General features: G+C 34.6%; 3 protein-coding genes across 59 annotated transcripts in view; all 3 read left to right on the top strand.

The window, feature by feature from the left end:
• Nucleotides 1-15412, top strand: part of LOC126716986 (L10-interacting MYB domain-containing protein-like) — a 39255-nt gene extending 23843 nt beyond the window's left edge. Inside the window, exons 1-8 of one of the 8 annotated variants that reach the window (XR_007652353.1) lie at nt 3782-6015; nt 6268-6363; nt 12541-12721; nt 13566-13810; nt 13929-14038; nt 14891-14993; nt 15118-15177; nt 15298-15412. Coding sequence is in view for 2 of the 8 variants with exons in the window: in XM_050418124.1 (XP_050274081.1) it covers nt 7363-7695; nt 7785-8126 (675 nt within the window). In the remaining 6 variants the exon portion in view is untranslated. Of the gene's footprint in view, nt 1-2506; nt 6016-6267; nt 6364-6970; nt 7696-7784; nt 8637-12540; nt 12722-13565; nt 13815-13928; nt 14730-14890; nt 15089-15117; nt 15178-15297 lie in introns of those variants that run through there. The other 7 variants (XR_007652352.1, XR_007652354.1, XR_007652349.1 and 4 more) reach the window with 7 other exon arrangements.
• The window catches only part of LOC126716982 (putative disease resistance protein RGA1), a 103923-nt gene that overhangs the window by 68170 nt on the left and 17346 nt on the right, over nt 1-18407 (top strand). The window lies entirely within an intron of this gene.
• Nucleotides 10667-11985, top strand: LOC126716987 (protein ALP1-like). The gene is made up of 3 exons (XM_050418125.1): nt 10667-11120; nt 11204-11435; nt 11514-11985. The coding sequence occupies exons 1-3, from the start codon at nt 10758-10760 to the stop codon at nt 11963-11965; spliced, it is 1047 nt and encodes a 348-aa protein (XP_050274082.1). The 5' UTR covers nt 10667-10757; the 3' UTR covers nt 11966-11985.

The following is an 18407-nucleotide window of genomic DNA, read 5'->3' as shown; positions in this document are numbered from 1 at the left end:
AAGGCGATTAGGGGAGTCACTACTTCACCCTCCTTCCTCCTAAAATGCCACTCCCCTTCCTCATAATACCTCAAACCTATATTAGGGGGTATCCTATAATCGGTGATGAATTTTTCCATCGTCTTTCAAACTCAACCAACTTTTTTAATTTACCCATCCCTAGAAACGACTAAAAAGACTCAGGGAAGGACGAAAGAAGGAGAGGAGTAAGAGGGGAAGAAACTTAGAAGAAAGAAAACGTGAGTTAGAGAGAGAAGAAAACTTATAGAAATGAGGAAAAGCTCTTCGGACAGGGTTTTTATGCTGGAAAGAGACGTGAGTTTAGTTGGAGATTTGACTGAACTCAGGATATGTGCGCAAGAACTCTTGAGTGCAATAGTAAAGAGAAAAATCGATTCAAATGGGTATTTATACCTCCTATTAAAAGTAACTATGCAGGTTTTCCTGCCCCTAAGGTTAAGGAAATCCCCACTGTATGATTACCATCACACCGTTGAATGTGGAGAGCACAGAGCCGCCAGAATTTAATGAAAACGCGCTCCGTATACCAAGGCTCCAAGAACATGCCTTAGACAAGTGAAGAGGCTCTGGCACTAATGGAGGAAAAGACTTGAGAAGCCATGATATAGGCCCGAGGACACTAAAATCCTCCCCTCCGTCCGAGGAGCCGGACAGCAGGATTTTGAGGGGCTATTGTGGGGCCTAAGAATTTGACAACCCCGACCCACTTTATACTAAGCACAGGGCCCATGCCGTGGAGGAAGGAATGGCCAAGGACGAACAAAAAAAGCCCACATAGCCTAGAAACGTTGCCAAGGACGATCCTGTTCTCGGCCTTCCAGATCCTAGAAGGAAAGAACGACACGCAGTCAAAAGCAGCCTCCTAAAGCACCCCCAGAAAAAGGACAAGTACAGTAGGACACCCATGAGGATATGGTGTAGGAGCGATTCAAGGAGAAACTGTCACCTCCTCATTAAATGCACCCAACTAACGTTCTGGCCACATTAATGAGAGAATGACCCCTGTACAGTGTGGTCTTGGTCGCCGCAACTCACAGAGGGTTTGGGAAGGTGGTTGATGGGACGAGCACTCGAGCAATGACCTGCATGATCAACAGATAGAGGGCCAAGATCGATTGTAAGGGGATATATAATGTGGGAGATCCTCCAAGAATGGGGGATAGGATCCTCGGGAAAGAAGAAAAGAAAGAGAAGACTGGAGTAGTTTGCATGATTCCGGAAAACCTTTATAGCCTAGCATCGAAGAAAGAATAAGAACACTAAGTTCCTCGGATGAAAGACCCTAGGACAGAATTTTATATTTTGCTCCATGTCCTTGTTGTTCAATCCGTTTATAACCATGTCTGGTTGTTGTAATCCTTACTAAGACTTAGTTCTTGAACCTACTCTCTATAAATTTATTGTATTGGGTTAGCTGGGTTGAGTCCACTCATCCAATAGAAGAAGTGCTTGAACCCAGCCCCTACATATATATATATATATATATATATATATATTTCTCACTCACACACATCACATTACTAAAAAAAGTAATTTTGTGTTTTCACAATATTTGCAAATATGCCACTTTCTTCATATTCATAGAATACGAAAACGTTAAAAAGTTATATTCATTTTTTGTATTCAAATCCAACTTTTAGGAGATTGAGTGTTCGTTTGGTATGAATAATTTTGCCCGCTTATTTTACTATTCACCTTATTTTTGCTACTATTCATGGGTCCTAATGCAATTTTTGGTACAATTCATAGGTCTCACTGTACTATTTCAGCTAACTTTTACCTTTATCTACAGTACTTTCAGTAAAAAGTTTTCAGTTTCAGCAAAATAAGTAGATTCCAAACAAACCCTGAAAATGAAAACTGAATACAAATGTTAAAATCAAACCAATTTTTTGTTTATAGGACTAAAAACTGAAAATGAAAACAAAAAATGGTGTTTTTTTCATAACCAAACAGGCGTTAAGGCCTGTTTGGTTTTTTATTATTGCTCTTTGGTTTTTTGCCTTTGTGACTTTATCTCAACTTTTTGTCAAGTGGAATCATCCTTTCTAATATTTGGGCTTTGGCTGACCAACTCTTCCTTTGGTGCAGCTTCAAACTGTTAAGGTACGGTTTAGATTTACGTTTTGCACGTTCACGTTTTGTCTTTTTTTTTTTAGCCGTCCTTTTTGACTTTTAAGTAACTTTTCAGCAAGACCAGTGGATCTGTGTATTGTTCACTAAACCCACAAACCTCATTTTTCAGTAATTTTTTCATTAAAAATGAGTCCTACGACACTATTTACACATTTAAAAATTATTTTGGTATAGTATTTTCAGTTTTTAGTTTTCAATTTTTAGCAAAATAAGCTGTATCCACACATTTAAGTCTTCACGCAGAGTGATTATTTTATTTGTTACGTGGAATCAATCATTATTTTATTTAGAGCAGTTCAACTACTTTGGATCTCAACTTCAACTACTGCTTCTGCTTTCCATCCAAAAACCAGTTCAACAACTGCTATTTGCTCTCTTGTGATCTAACCTATCTTTCAGTGTTTTCTTTCTCTCACGAAGAAGAAATGGCCGAAGCAATCCTGTATGGAGTTGCGCAGACGATCATTGAAAATTTGGGCTCTATGGCTTTCGCAGAGATTGGATCCGTGTGGGGTGTCAAAGATGAGTTCGAAAAATTGAAGGATACTGTTTCCGCTGTTCAAGCTGTACTTCTGGATGCTGAGGAGCAGCAGGGCAAAAGCCATTGAGTCAAGCACTGGATCATGAAGCTTAGAGATGCAGTCTATGATGCGGATGACTTGCTGACCGAATTCTACACTGAAGATATGCGTCAAAGGGTGATGGGTGGTGATCAAATGGCAAAGAGGGTACGTACTTCTTTTACTACTTTCTTTTCGAGTTCAAACCAACTTGCTTTTCGTTATGATATGGCTAAAAAAATAACATCGATGAGGGAGAGATTTGATGCAATAGCAAATGATATGAATAAGTTCCAGTTTGTAGTACATCCTTTACAAACCGGGCTTTTGACTAGGGAGAGGGAGCAAACTTACTCTTTTGTATGTGAAGAAGAAGTTATTGGGAGAGAAGAGGATAAGAAAGCCATTATGGATCTATTATTGGACTATGATGTGCAAGAGAATGTTTCGTTTATATCCATAGTGGGGATTGGAGGGCTGGGGAAGACTACACTTGCTCAATATGTATACAATGATGAGAAAGTGAATAATTATTTTGAGTTGCACATGTGGGTGTGTGTCTCTGATGTCTTTGACGTACAAAAAATTGCTGAAAAGATAATTAAATGTGCAATTGGTTTGAAACTTGAAAACCTTGAAATGGAGCAAGCACAAAATGAACTTCGTAAAACACTCAACCAAAAAAAGTACTTACTTGTGTTGGATGATGTGTGGAATGAGGATGAAGAAAAGTGGTATAATTTGAAAAGACTATTGATGGGTGGCTCAAAGGGAAGTAAGGTGGTGATAACTACACGGACTAAATTGGTTGCAGAGATTACTAGCACCATCTCACCGTATTATCTACAAGGCCTCTCGAAAAACCAATCTTGGTCTTTATTTAAGCAAATGGCATTTAGAAAAAGGCAAGAGATGATTAATCCTAATCTTGAAGCAATTGAAATGGATATTGTACACAAATGTTGTGGAGTGCCTCTTGCTATTAAGGCAATAGGGAGAATACTATACTTCAAAAAGACAGAGGATGAATGGTTATATATCAAGAATAAATAACTTACAAATGTAACTCAAGAAGAAAATAATAGTGGCATTTTACCAATTCTAAAATTGAGCTATGATCATCTCCCATCACATTTAAAGTGTTGTTTCGCTTATTGTTCATTGTTTCCTAAAGATCATGAGATTTCAAAGTTAACATTGATAAATCTATGGATAGCACAAGGATTTATATCATCATCAAACGAAAAGCTACATATGGAGGATGTTGCTAATGAGTATTGTATGGACCTACTTTGGAGGTCCTTCTTCCAAGAAGCTAGAGAAGATAGTTTTGGGAATACAATTAGTTTTAAAATACATGATCTAATCCATGATCTTGCTCAATCAATCTCAAGAGTTGAGTGCACATATATTGATTCAAATATAGAAAATGTCAATGAAAATGTTTGCCACTTATCAGTTGCATCTGTTGGTGTGCTTGAGAAGGATTTAAATTCGCTATTCAAAGCAAAAAAGATACGCACATTTATTTTGGTGGATCCAAAAAAGAATTTCACTAAAATTTTAGGAGAGGAAGAATCTGGGGAAATACTTTTTTCTAGTTTAAGATGCTTGCGTGCATTAGACCTACGTAACTCATATATTACGGTGGTGTCAAATTCTATAGAAAAGTTAACATATTTAAAGTACCTTGATCTTTCTGCGAATAACATTAAAGTTCTCCCTAGTTCTATTACTAGATTGTTGAATTTGCAAACATTAAACCTCAATGGTTGTACTCTTCTTAAAGAACTACCGGGAAACATTCAAAAATGATTCAACCTTCGGAATCTTGATTTAAAAGCTTATTACAGTTTGACTCATATGCCACTTGGATTAAGGCAGTTGACTTCTCTTCAAGTATTACCGTTGTTTATTGTAAACAAGGAACTTACTTGCATTGGTCTTCCGGGATTGAACAAGCTAAATAACTTGAGAGGAGACCTAAGAATTAGAATTAAGGTACGAGTGAAAGATGCCACCTCTAAAGCCAAGGCTGCGAATTTGAAGGACAGGCAGCATCTTAGAAAATTGGAATTAATATGGGGTAAGCTAGGTAATGATGTCGCAGGTGTTTGGGAAGATGAAAATTTAATGGAAGGCCTCCGGCCACACCAGAATTTAAAATGGTTGACGGTGGTAGGGTACCAGGGTGTGAGATTTCCGAGTTGGCTTCCTTCGCTAACTGGTCTTGTGATATTAGAAATATCACAATCAATGTGCCAACATCTATCACCAATGTATCAACTCCCAAATCTCCGAAATCTATCTCTAGAATTTATGGATGGTCTGGAATACATATCAGACCGGGAAATCACTGAAGAGATCTCTGCTTCATCAACATTTTTCCCATCCCTAAAGTCACTCAAATTGTGGAGCTGCCCTAATCTAAAGGGATGGTGGAGGAGGGATACAGTGGGTGTGGTAACATCAAGTCATCAGTACCAGTCGCATGTATCATTGCCTTCTTTTCCTCGGCTTTTACAATTGGAAATTTCTTTTTGCGAAAACCTGACTTGCATGCCATTGTTTCCAAATCTTGAAGAACAGCTACGACTAACAGTTTCCAGTTGCAATCCATTGCAACAAACAATGAATATGATAGTTATCTTTTCGATTCCCTCTGCTTCGAACTCCTCCCCTCCTCTCTCCAAATTAAAGTTTCTATCTTTGGATAGGATTCAGGACATAGAGTTACTGCCAGAGCAGTGGTTGCAAAACCTGGCTTCTCTCGAGGAGCTAGAGATAAAGGGATGCGATAGACTAAAATCTCTATCTCTGTCTCTATTTATGCAACATCTGACCTCCCTCAAGAAGCTATCTATTAGCTGGTGCGAGGAGGTTGATCTGTTCGATCATGAAGACACAATCTGTTGGTGTTAGCCCTCTGCAACGCCTCACAATTGATGGATGCCACAATCTCATATCACTTCCCGAAGAGATTGGCAACCTTACTGCGCTTCAGACACTTGAAATTTCTGGTTTGCCCAATCTGATATCACTTCCCAAAGGGATTAGAAGTCTCACATCACTCAAAAGATTTGAAGTCCGTTCATGCCACAATCTAACATCACTTCCATTAGGAATGCATCGGCTCTCCTCTTTACAAACCCTGATAATCGCTGCCTGTCCCCACTTGAAAGAAAGATACCAGAAGGGAATTGGCGAGATTGGTCATGTCCCAAATTTTCAATATTATGATTCTTAGTATTAAGAATTAAATTCTTGTTCGGTAACCAATATGCTTCGGCTTCTTCGGGTAAGAACTACAACTTGTACTATTTCTTTTCTTTTTGTGCCGACTTCTTTATCTTCTTCCAATTGGGAAATTATTGTATACTCTTGGAGTACTATAAATGCATACTCCCTCCTCTCATATGAATGGTGGGTCTCATTAATTAAATTCATGGTGGGACCCACCATTTATGTGAGAGGTGAGAATACGCATTTATGATACTTCGGGAATACCTAATGATTTTCCCTTCCAATTTATTTGCAATTTAATATGCAGATTTATTCAAAGCATTGTACAATTGCCAAGGAAACATGGGACGGACGATTGCCTAAAATTGCTCACGAATGAACCCAATGGGTAACCCTATTCTTGGTATGTCCAAAAACACTTGCATTTATTTCATTTGTCGATTTTTTTTTTCTATGTGAACTATGAAGTAAAAGGATTAATTAAACCCACCAGGAAGGGTGTGGATGCCACGGGTACCATTGCTCTCATATGCAAAAGCAATTGAATCACAAAAAAAATCCCAATGTTCTACTTTTTTTTGCTCAAATTTTAAGATATTTTAACACATGAATCTCTATGCTTTCTTGATTTATAGTTGTGTAGTATGATTGGATTAAAAGCACAGCTTGAAATTTTGAGCTTGGAAATGCACTAGATTTCTGATGAATTTTGAATAATTTATTCTTTGGAAATGGAGAAACCAAAACCCAAGTGAATTCAAGGAAAAGGTCAGTGCTTTTCTGTAAACCAGCATAAAATTTAGTGATGGAAACTTTCTAGTATTTTCTTCTCCCCAATCTAACATCACTTCAAAAATCAATTCAAGCAAATAGGTGTGGATCGACTCTCTGCATATTTCAACAGGTTCATACATCTCCTTTAAGATTCAATCCTTTTGTGTTAATCAAATACCCAACTTTCTTTTATTTAAATTCAGTTAAGGTTCTCAATAATTTGATTACGTATCCAGATATGAGACAAGGTCAAAATTCCAAATTAGCTAGAGTTGGCGTTTCTTTGAAAAAGGCTGGTACTACTTTTGAAAAAGGCTGGTACTACTTTTGCATCTACATTTTCAACTTTGTCACCATTCTCTGTTGATCAAAGCTTTTGAACTTATATATTTTATCACACAGACCATTTGTACTAACCATATTTTATCAAACAGAAACAGTTATTGTAAATAGATCATTTGTATTAAACCTCTTTTCTATGTTTATAACTGATAAGGTATCAAGATTGTGCTAGTCTTTCTTAAAGAACATCTATTTTGTGGAACACAATATTGTCCTTAAAACTTGAGGTGAAACTGTTTGATTCTTTGGCTGAACATTAATATTAACAAACTTATGTTTTTTTTAGATGGGTAAGCCATCCCAAAATAGCTCAAATGTTAGATCTCAATGGCCATCAAGAGTAACAACTATCTTTTGCGAAGCTTGTGTGGATGAGGTATTTAAGGGTAATCGACCTAATACCCACTTTAGTAAAAAGGGTTGGACAAATATTATAGCAACTTTTGAAAAGAAAACTGGAAAGGAATATCCTAGGTCGAAGTATAAGCATAAATGGGATAGTTTGAAGAAAGATTGGGTACTTTGGAATAAGTTGAAGGGAAGTGAAACTGGATTGGGATGGGATGCAGCCAAAGGAACAATAGCTGCAACTGATGAGTGGTGGGAGAGGAAACTAATGGTATGTTTTGTATAACCCATTGTACATATTTTGTATTAGTAGATAAACCATGCTATTTGAGTTATTAATGAAAATATTCCAAATTGTAGGAGGTTCCTGAAGCTGCAAAATTTCGAGAGAAAGGTTTGGAGAATATTGACTTATTAGACATTATGTTTAAGGACATTGCGGCCACAGGAGATTTAGCATGGGCCCCCACTTCAGGTGTGTTACCTGATGATCTTGAGACACCTAAGGAGGGGTTAGGTGATACTTCTGCTGACTCATCTTCTCCAAATGGTGATGATGACATTCATGAAGATGAGACTCCTAACCCTACACAACCACCTAACCCAACACAAAAAAAAAGGAAAGAAGCGAGTTTTACCATCATCCACACAGAGCAAAGGGAAGAAAGGAGGAACGGCATTATAGTTGACACAACAACTTAGTCGTATCTGTGATGTTGTGGAGTTAAGGAACTCAGCTTTTTCAGTGGAGCCAAGTAGTACTATTCGTAATGTCATGGAACGCGTGTGCACCTTAGATGGCATTGAGAAGGGTTCTGAACTCTACCTTATGGCAGCACATATTTTTCAGAAACGAGAGAAGAGAGAGATGTTTGTCGTGATGGAAGAACCATATTTACAACTTCAGTTTCTGCAAGAGGAGGCAAGATTGTTAGGAGGGCACTACTTTGGCACTTAGGGCGTTTTATGTTTTATCCTTTGAATAATGTTTTATGGAAGAGAGAGATGTTTTTCATGGTTTGTTGTTTTATCCTTCGAATAATGTGGTTGTTAGGGTGTTTTAACTTGTTGGGCTGTTAGGGTGTTTGAATCACAAAGATAGAGTATTACATGGAGGGTAATTTTTTATATGGTGCTTTTGTAGTGAATCTTATGGAAGTTTCTGAATTTGATTAGAGGTCCTCAGTTTATCTAATATCTTTGATTGTTTAATGCATGCACATATATATATATATATATATATATATATTTATATAGTTTACCACTTACTAAGAGTAAATATATAGAAGATTGTGAGGATCAAGCCATAATACAGTCACTGTTCACAGCACCAATTCAGTCCTGGGAAGATTAAACATATGGTCATTCTATCGTGCTCAGCTATTTATATGCCTAAATAATTCTCTTAAATAGTGGTGGAATTAGATGTTTAATCTTAACTCTCATGTTAGTTGCCATAAAGGGCAAAACAAATTTAAACAAGACTCATGTTAGCCTCTGTTATTGAGCTTCCAAATTACCTACTGCATAGTTAACCGTGGGGGCAAGTATGATTTCCTTGTGTTCTCAACAGCTCAGTAGGATGCAGAAGTATACAGCCCCTACATATCAAATCAAATCACCTGGTTTCTCGATATATACAGCAAGCCAATTTGAGTGTTTGACTATGTTGACTCATATTAGCCTGTACTTGGTAGCTAGGGTGTGTATTTTAAATTTTTAACATGGTTCTTATCCTTATAATTAGTATGAGGAAAGGTGTAACAATGAAAGTGCATATATTCTTCTTTTCAACAGCTGAGAAGGAAGCAAGAAATTGAGTTTCAGATTAATTATTGTATTCCTTACTCTAGAATATGTGTTATGCCTTATGCTTTATGTAATGACTTTTAAAATCTCCTTTAACGTGGAGTTTTAATGTGCTTTGTAACTTGTATTAAATTGATTGTGAGATTAACTTGTATTAAATTGATTGTGAGATTCTTGACAGTGATGACAGCTCTAGTTGGAATATTTCTTGTATTAATTTGTCAACCACTATTACACATGTAATTATGAATTTGAATTTGTATTCATTTTCTGCTTCTGCAGAAAGTAAGCATAATTGCTGCAACAATTACTAGCTCTGCTGAGAGAAGAACATTGTTTGCCCAGATAAATAGTTTCATTGCTGCTGTTTTGTCTTCAATAATGAAACTAGTAGGCCTTTTGAGTAACATTATAAAATACAACTCATTTAAGGCCTGAAAAAAGGACATGTATTGGGTTGGCAGCTGATGGATATATAACATGGAATCTATGTTTATATGCTGAAAATCTCTTAAATGGAATTTCTCTCTTTCTCCACCCCTCCTCCCTTTTTTATAGAGTTAACAAAGAAACAAATGTAGAAAAGAAGAATCTAAGGAGTATGCAGGTTGTATACCCATATTTTTTTTAGAATTACATAAGCATAGCATTTTGTCCTCCACTCCTATTTGGAGCTGGAATGAATACAGACTTTGGGAAAAAAATGAGCAAAATTTGTAGCTCCTAATCATGAGTACATCTCACAAACATGGGGATCCACTAGATTCCTCCATTTCTTAGTGGCGGAACCCACTTTAGACACATGAACCTGATTCTTTGGTCTAACATGGGAGGTACTGACATGATGGTTATTGCTATATGGGAGGTACTAACATGGGAGGTACTGACATGATTGTTAGACACATTTCTTTGATGCTTTGGTACAACTTTAGAGGTTCTGACGGTACCATTATTGCCAATATGTAGTCTTAAGGAATTTGGCCTATAAGAAACAAAGTTTATAATACTTTTGTATAAGGTAGTATTATTAGGAGGCTCTGACAATAGTATTATTGCCAAGTATTATTGCCATTTTGTATAAGGTGCTCCTAAAGTACTTTTTATTTAAGAACACATCCACTGTACGGTGCTCTTAAGATAAGTTGTCTTTAAGTTATACGTAGGGGGGTTTTTGTCATAGACTAACTATGGGGGGTCATGACTATTAGGTAGGTACTTTTGTGGGCTTTTGTTGTATGATAGATACTTATTTTGATTTATCCAGTTACGTAATTTTAAATGTTTGCTCATTTTCTTTATTGTGATTTATCTAATTTGTTGCTATAATATTTTAGGTGACATTCCTATGGATTACAATGATCATATTGATAATAGTGATGAAGATAATTCTTATGATGTTGAAGCGATGAATATGATGATGAGGAATTATATGATCTTGCTGTTGCTGGATGTCATGATGCAGTGACATATTATATAAAATATATTGATAAACAACCTTGTAGAGATTCTGAACAAACTGGCTATATGTGGTTGATGGATTGTTTGACGGGTAATGAAACGAAATGTTACGAAATGTTTAGAATGAAGCCACATGTTTTCCTTCAATTGTGTAATGTTTTACAACATACATATGGACTTCAGCACACCGGGCATATTAGGCTTGAAGAGTCAGTAGGTATATGTTTAATGATACTTGGACAAGGAACTTGTTATAGGATGGTTCAAGAAAGATTCCAACATTCTGGTGAGACTATGCATAGACATTTTCATAGAGTTCTGAAACGCCTTAACATAATGTCAATAGATATCTTCAAGCCTTCTGATCCTACATTTAGTGTAGTTCCAAGACATATACAAAAGAATCCATTGTACATGCCACACTTTCAGGTATTCATTTCATACATTCTAATTTGTTTATAATATTTGTTAGGATTATTTCCTAAGTAACTAAAATTTATATTCTATTTTAGGACTGCATTGGTGCCATTGACGGTACACATATCCAAGTTGTTGTTGGAGATGACAAGAAAGCTGCATATTATAATAGAAAGGGCGTGACATTTTTTAATGTGATGGCAGCATGCGATTTTGATTTACTTTTCACATTTGTTATGGCTGGATGGGAGGGTGCAGCACATGATACACGTATTTTCTTAGATGCTACCCGTCGACAATCTGTCAACTTTCCAAAACCACAACCAGGTATATAAATTTTTGTGTATTAAATATGTATGAAGGATATTATTTATGTACATCTTACATTTTTTTTTCTTTTACTAGGAAAATATTATTTAGTTGATGCTGGATACCCCTTAAGGAAAGGATACTTGCCACCTTATAAGGGACAGAGGTATCATCTTTCAGATTTTCGACGAGCTAGTCGAGGGAATCACATAGAAGAGAGGTTTAATTATGTTCACTCATCTCTTAGAAGTGCAATTGAGCGAACATTTGGAGTGTGGAAGAATAAATGGAAAATTTTGAAGCAAATGCCACCTTATGACATTAAGCACCAAAGAAACATTATAGTTGCTACTTGTGTTTTGCATAATTTTATCAGAAAACATGATAGGGAAGATGAGGGATTCAATTGGGATGAACATGACTTGGACAGACCAAGAAGCAATAGTAGTGGAGAAGGTAGTAGCAGACAAGCAAACGTTGAAAATATACAAGATGAGGAGATGAAATTTGTTCGTGACAAAATAGCTCGATCCATTTGTGGGTTGTAAACAATATTTTTATTATTTCTATTTTGGTGTTCTGGTTTTTGATTTTTCAAATAAGAACCTTTTTATTATTATAATGGATTGTCTAGTATTGATATTGTTGGCAATTAACATTTTAATATAATTATTTTCCTAATCATTTTAATATCTTTTTCTTGATGAGTTATTTTTATTATTTTAAATTTTATAAACTTCTCTCCATGAATTTCAATAATGAAAACATTATTATTATTGTTATTATTAATGTAATTGTTAAGCTTAATTACATATTTTCAATAATAAAAAAATGCTGATCATAGGAAAAATGACAATATAACCTTCAAAAAATAGTTAAGTCCTTTTTTGGAATTTACACTCAAAACAGCTATTTTTAAAACAGCTTATCCAAACGCTTAAATATGATTTTAAAAAAAGAAAACGCATATTTTCACATTTTTACCAAACACTTATCAGCGGTTTTTAAAATGGAGTTTTCAAAACGCACGTTTTAAAAACGCTAGTTTTAAAAACGCACATTTTAAAACAGCTTATCCAAACAGGCCCTAAGAATCATTATCTTGTTTTCTTTCCGTTGGCAGATTTAGTTAATGAAAATACAAATCCTCATTTTGCATGCAAAATGCTACGGATATTAGTTTCATCTTCTACCCATACCTTTTTGAGGATTCAGTTTTAGGCAATTGCAAGTTGCTATTTGGGATGTTCTATGCCTACCCTATGGAGCATCAGTTTTCTTGTTCATATCAGAATATTACAAGGGTAATCACTTCACTTTTTACTTCCTATATTTGTTTTGCTAGTGAAAACTGTAATGTGTTGCCTATGAGAGTCAATATGATGCATTACTTCTATTACTCTCTTCTACCTACACAAAGAACAATATTCATAAAGCCTATATTTGAATTTCTTAGTTTACAACAACTATTGAGAGAAAATATTTTATCCTGGTTAAACAAGTGACTTATAGTATTAACAGGTTGTGAAGTTGATTTATATTTTCTATACCTTTGGATTTTTGTATATTCTATGAAAATATGGGTGCATATCAGTGTGTAAACAAAGCCGTCAAAAGCATAGTTACCAATCTTGTACCTTTGATTTAAAAGCATAATTCGTTAATTCGACAACCTTAGAAGAATAAAGGGATTTTTACGTATCATATATTTCATAGACTGAGTAGCTGTTGTTCTGCACAAATATTCCATTAAGATGGATAGTAAAAGTTGAGACATCATAAGAGTATTGTATAGAAAGTGGTTTTGCACTTACATTTCATGAATTTCCTTTCATCTTTGATGTAGTCTTGAATCCTTAAGGCTGCTTAACTTACCATAAAGGCACAAAGTTATAATCCAGCCTTTGTTTGACATCTATAAAAAAGCATATAAATTGGAATCTTGTATGTCCTAAGTCTAGGAATTCATTTTTACCAAAAATAATAATTAAGTTGAATGCTTAATGGTAACAAATAAAATGACAAATAGATAGCAATTAAGGAAAAAGCATATAGTCAAAAAGAAATGTGAGCCCTTAATGCAATTCTATAGTAACCAAGTTCCCTTTTTTATACTAAATTTCTTATTTTGATATTTGTTATTTATAGAAAATTTGGAGTGCCCCTAGAAGAAAATATTGAAATTTATGAATGCCCAAATCTGATATCACTTCTTGAAGAAATGAGTTGCCTCTCCTATTTACAAACTTGACAATCATTGACTGTCCTTGCTTGAAAGAAAGATACCAGGAGAGAATGGCAAGGATTGGTTTGCTCATGTCCCACATGTTCACATACTTTTGAATTAAGGATTAAATTCTTGTTTAGCAACCAATATGCTTCTGCTTCTTTGGGTAGGTACTACAACTGTACTTGTACTTTCTGTGCAATAAAAAATACAACATTTTTTTTCCCTTTTATGCCAACTTCTTTGTCTTCGATATTGATGTTTGTGGCCAATTTAATTTGCAGATATTTTCAAAGCACTATACAAACAACTGAAAGGGTGCAAAGGAATCATGGGAGGATTGCCTAAAATTGCTCACATGGATGAACCCAATTCCTCACGTTTTCTGATATGAGTAATCCCAATTCTTTGTTTTCTTTGGATCTTTCTACTGAAAGACATTGGCATTTATATATAAGGAATTAAACCCAGCAGGAAAGGGGGCATGCCACTGGTACCATTGCTCTCATATGCAAAAGCAATTGAATTATAGAAAAAGTCTCATTGTTGTACTTTTTCTTGTTTAAAAACTTTTGGGCTCTGCAATTGTGCGAATAGTCAACAACTAGGTGGGTTGGTACCTTCTATTTCCTTTATTTTCTTCTCTCATAAAATTTGACCTGAAAGTGTTATACATAAACCTATCTTTTGCTTCTTCATCCAAATAATTTCTATTGTATCTCATAAATAAGTTGTTAAAGGTGATATACTTGGCTTATTGATTTAGGTGCATAAAAAGATTGAAAAATGCTGATATTGGAGTGATATTGTTGTTGAAGATCAACTTAGATAACTGATCCCGTACCAGTATTTAGTTGCTGAATTTTTTTTGTATGTATTAGCTTGTACCATGTCATGTTTTGCTCAAATTTTAAGATATTTTAACACATAGATTGCTATGCTTTCTTGAATTATTGTTGTGTTATTTGTGTAGTGTGATTGAATTAAAAGCACAGCTTGAAATTTTGAGAGTAGAAATGCAATAGATTTTAGATAGTTTCCAAATTATGCATTTAATTACCACCAAAAAAAAAAAAAAAAAAACACCCAAAGGATGACGTGAAATACTAAATTTTGAATGATTTGTTCTTTGAAATTAGAGAGACCAAAACCCAAGTGATTCAAACAAATAATCAGGAGTGTTTTTCTGTAAACTGGCATAAAACATAGCATTAAAAACTTTCTAGTATTTTCTTCTCCTTGTCAGCTTGATGCTAGGTGGAAAAGGTGGGAATTACTCCTACAATGCTCAATTATCCTTGAGATTGGAATTGACTTTTGAAGGATCATACACTCCACTATTTCTAAAGGTTCATAATCATACATCTCCTTCAAGATTCAATCCTTTTGTGTTAATCAAATACCCAACTTTCTCCTATTTTCTTTTTTTTTTAAATTCAGTTAAGGTCCCCAGTTATTTGATTCTGTATGCAGATGCGAGACAAGGTCAGAATTCTGAACTAGCTAGAGTTGGTTTTTCTTCGGAAAAGGCTGGTACTACTTACGCATTATCAAGCTAAAACTTGAGTCTTAATTATCTCAATTCTTATCTTATAATAGCTTTCATAAAAGTCAGGATTAAGAATCCTTATCTTGTTTTCTTTCCATTGGCAGATTTAGTTAATCAAAATACAAATGATCTGTTGAGGATAGCTTCAGGTTTAGGCAACTGCTACTTGGGATGTTCTTCTACCACTACCTAATGGAGCATCAGGTTTTTTATAAATTAGAATATTACAAAGGTAATCACTTCAATTTTTCCTCCTTATATTTGCTTTGCATGAAATCTGTGAAATAGGTTGCCTATGAGAGTCAATTTGATGCATTTTTCTCTTTAACTCTCTTCTACCTAAGAAAATAACAATATTCATAAAGCCTTTTGAATTTCTTGTCTTCACAAGGTGTGATAAGGAATTCCCCCAATTTGATGAAGGATTCACAGGCCCTAGATTATGCAAACCATGGTAATTCTGTCAAAAATCACATTTTTGTTTGTTGTCACTACAACTTTTTCCCAAAATATATAATGATTAGAGTGGAAGCTGATTGTCAACTTTTGTATTTGAATTAGTTCTATTCAATACAAATATTTGGATTTTGAAGAATTTTGTGCAGCTGCCTTAAGTTTGCATCAGCTGGAAGGAATGGAGTGCTAGGAACAACATGCAAGGCATGCCTGTGAGCTGTTTGAGAAGGATGTCAACAAGCCAATTATGTTTGAAGGAACTTGCCATTGTATTCTCGTTAGTTTCAAATTGCAAATTGATTTCAGTTGCTTTTTAATGTCTGAAGATAAAGTTTAATGATATGTGCACGTCTAAACATTAATGTTTTCATATTATTTTTATCTGCATTCAAAGTCGTAATATTCAGTCAGTCATACACTCAAACTACAAATTCAATGTAAACTCTACCAAAAGAATTGTCTTCTTTAACTCTGTCCTGCTGTGCTACTCTTAAACAATCCCATCCATTGAAAAACTCCATCTGCCTATACTAATTGTTGTAGAACTTCAAATTCTCAACTCTATTTTCTTCCCTACCTGGAAACCAACCTCGTCTCATCTCTGTTAACTACCCTCCTTATAATTCTAATCATCACTGCACATAAAGTATCTCAAAATCAAGTTGGTAAAGTGATATACTTGGTTTGTTTATTGATTAGGTGCATGAACAAATTCAAAAGTCACACTTGCTGATATTGGAGTAGCGCTGTGTTCTTAGATTATTTCAAATAGTAATCAGGTATTTTGTTGCTTAAATTATTTCTTTTTGTATAGGGCTTCTATCAAGTTTTTTTAGATTTGTAGGAGATTTTAACGCAGAAATCTATATGCTTTCTTAAATGGTCGTTCTTCAGCTTCATTATTAAAAGCACAGCTTGAAATATAGAGTTTAGAAATGTACTCAATTCCAAACGGATTATGCATTTAATTATTAAAAAAAATGGATGAATTGAAATATAAAATTTTAAATAACTGGAATTGGAGATACCAAAATTAATTAGAGTGTCTTTTTGTAAAGTGGCGTAAAACATAGAATTGGATACTTTATAGTGTGTTCTTTCCCTTACTCTTTAACATGATGCCAGGTGGAAATAGGTTGGGACTGCTCTAATCTTTGAGATTTGAATTGATTTTTGGAGGATCATACAGTCCTGGATTTTGAAAGGTTCACACAACTCATTTAAGATTCAATCCTTTTCTGTTAAGAAAATACCCGATTTTCTCTTGTTTTCTTTTGTTTAATTTGGTTAAGTTTCTCAATGATTTAATTCTGTATGCAGATATAAGACAAGGTCAGAATTCTAAACCAGACAAGAGCAGTGTTTTCTTCAAAAAAGAAAAAGAAAAAGAAAACAGGTACTACTTTTGCATCTACAAGAAAAAAATTGAGTCTTACTTCAATCAATCCTTATATTGTAATAGCCATCCTAAAAATCAGATTAAGAATCCTTTTTGTTATCTCTCCATTGGCAGATTTTGTTTAATACAAGAAATATTCAATTTGCATGCAAGATGCTACGAATGTCACAAGTTTCATCTTCTACCAGTGCCTTTTTGAGTTTATCTTCAGATTTAGGGCAACTGGCCAACTGCTACTTGGGATGTTCTACCAGTATCTTCTGGTGCATCAGTATTTTGTTCATATCTAAATATTGAAAGGTAGTAACTTCACACTTTCCTCCCTATAGTTGCTTTGCTATTGAAACAGATTGCCTATGAGAATCAGTTTGATGCATTTTCTCTACAATTCTTTTACCTATGAAAATAACAATATTCATAAAGCTTATATACGTTTGGAATTTCTTATTCACAACAACTATTTAGAAAAATATTTATCCAGATTAAATAGGTGACTTATTATATAACAGTTTGTAAAGTAAATTTATATTTTCTGTAGCTTTGGCTTTTTGTATATTCTAGAAAACTATGGATGCATATTTGTAAACAAAGTGATAAGGTAGATGGATCAAAAGCACCGGCTGTTGATTCAACATGCTAGGAAAAACAAATGGATTATTGCCAATTTTATGTTTCATATATTGAGTAGCTTCAGTCCTGGAAAAGATTGTGGATGTTCCATTAAGATGGATCTTTAGAGTTAAGACTTCATTAAAGCCTTGGTTGAAAAGTTGTTTTGAACTTACATAACATGGATTTCCTTTCATCTTTGATGTAGTCTTGAAGTATAATCCAGCTTTTGTTTTGACATCTATAAAAATCACATAAATTTGGAATTTTGTAGGGTCTGGTCCACGAATTCATTTTAATGATTTTTTTTAATTAAAAAAAAAAAATTTGAATGCTTGTTGGTAACTAATAAAATAACAATGGCTAGCTGTCAAGCAATAAACAAATGGTTATAAAGATATGTGAGGCAATAGTTCAATTCTATTGAAATCAAGTTCTTTTTGTTTCTACTAATTTCTTATTTTGATATCTGCTATTGCTAGGATTCAAAGTGCTGTAAGTAGAAAATATTGTTACATTAAGGAAATAATTTGACAAGGAAGAACTTCACACCAAGGCTTTCTTGCTACAATCTTCTCTAGAAGAAGTTATTCAGGACTCGGCAAAAGATGCCCTTTTGGGTTCAAATAGAAGGTGACATTTCCATATTGCTGTCAGAATTTGGAATTGGTCAACATTGATTTACTAGAGCATTGGAGAAAAGCTTCATTTTTCTTCTATTCCCCACAGAGACATATTCCATTGATCAGA

This window comes from Quercus robur, chromosome 3 (assembly GCF_932294415.1).
Source record: "Quercus robur chromosome 3, dhQueRobu3.1, whole genome shotgun sequence".
Taxonomy (NCBI): domain Eukaryota; kingdom Viridiplantae; phylum Streptophyta; class Magnoliopsida; order Fagales; family Fagaceae; genus Quercus; species Quercus robur.
Note: the sequence above shows the minus strand (reverse complement) of the source record. Positions and strands in the feature narration are given on the sequence as shown.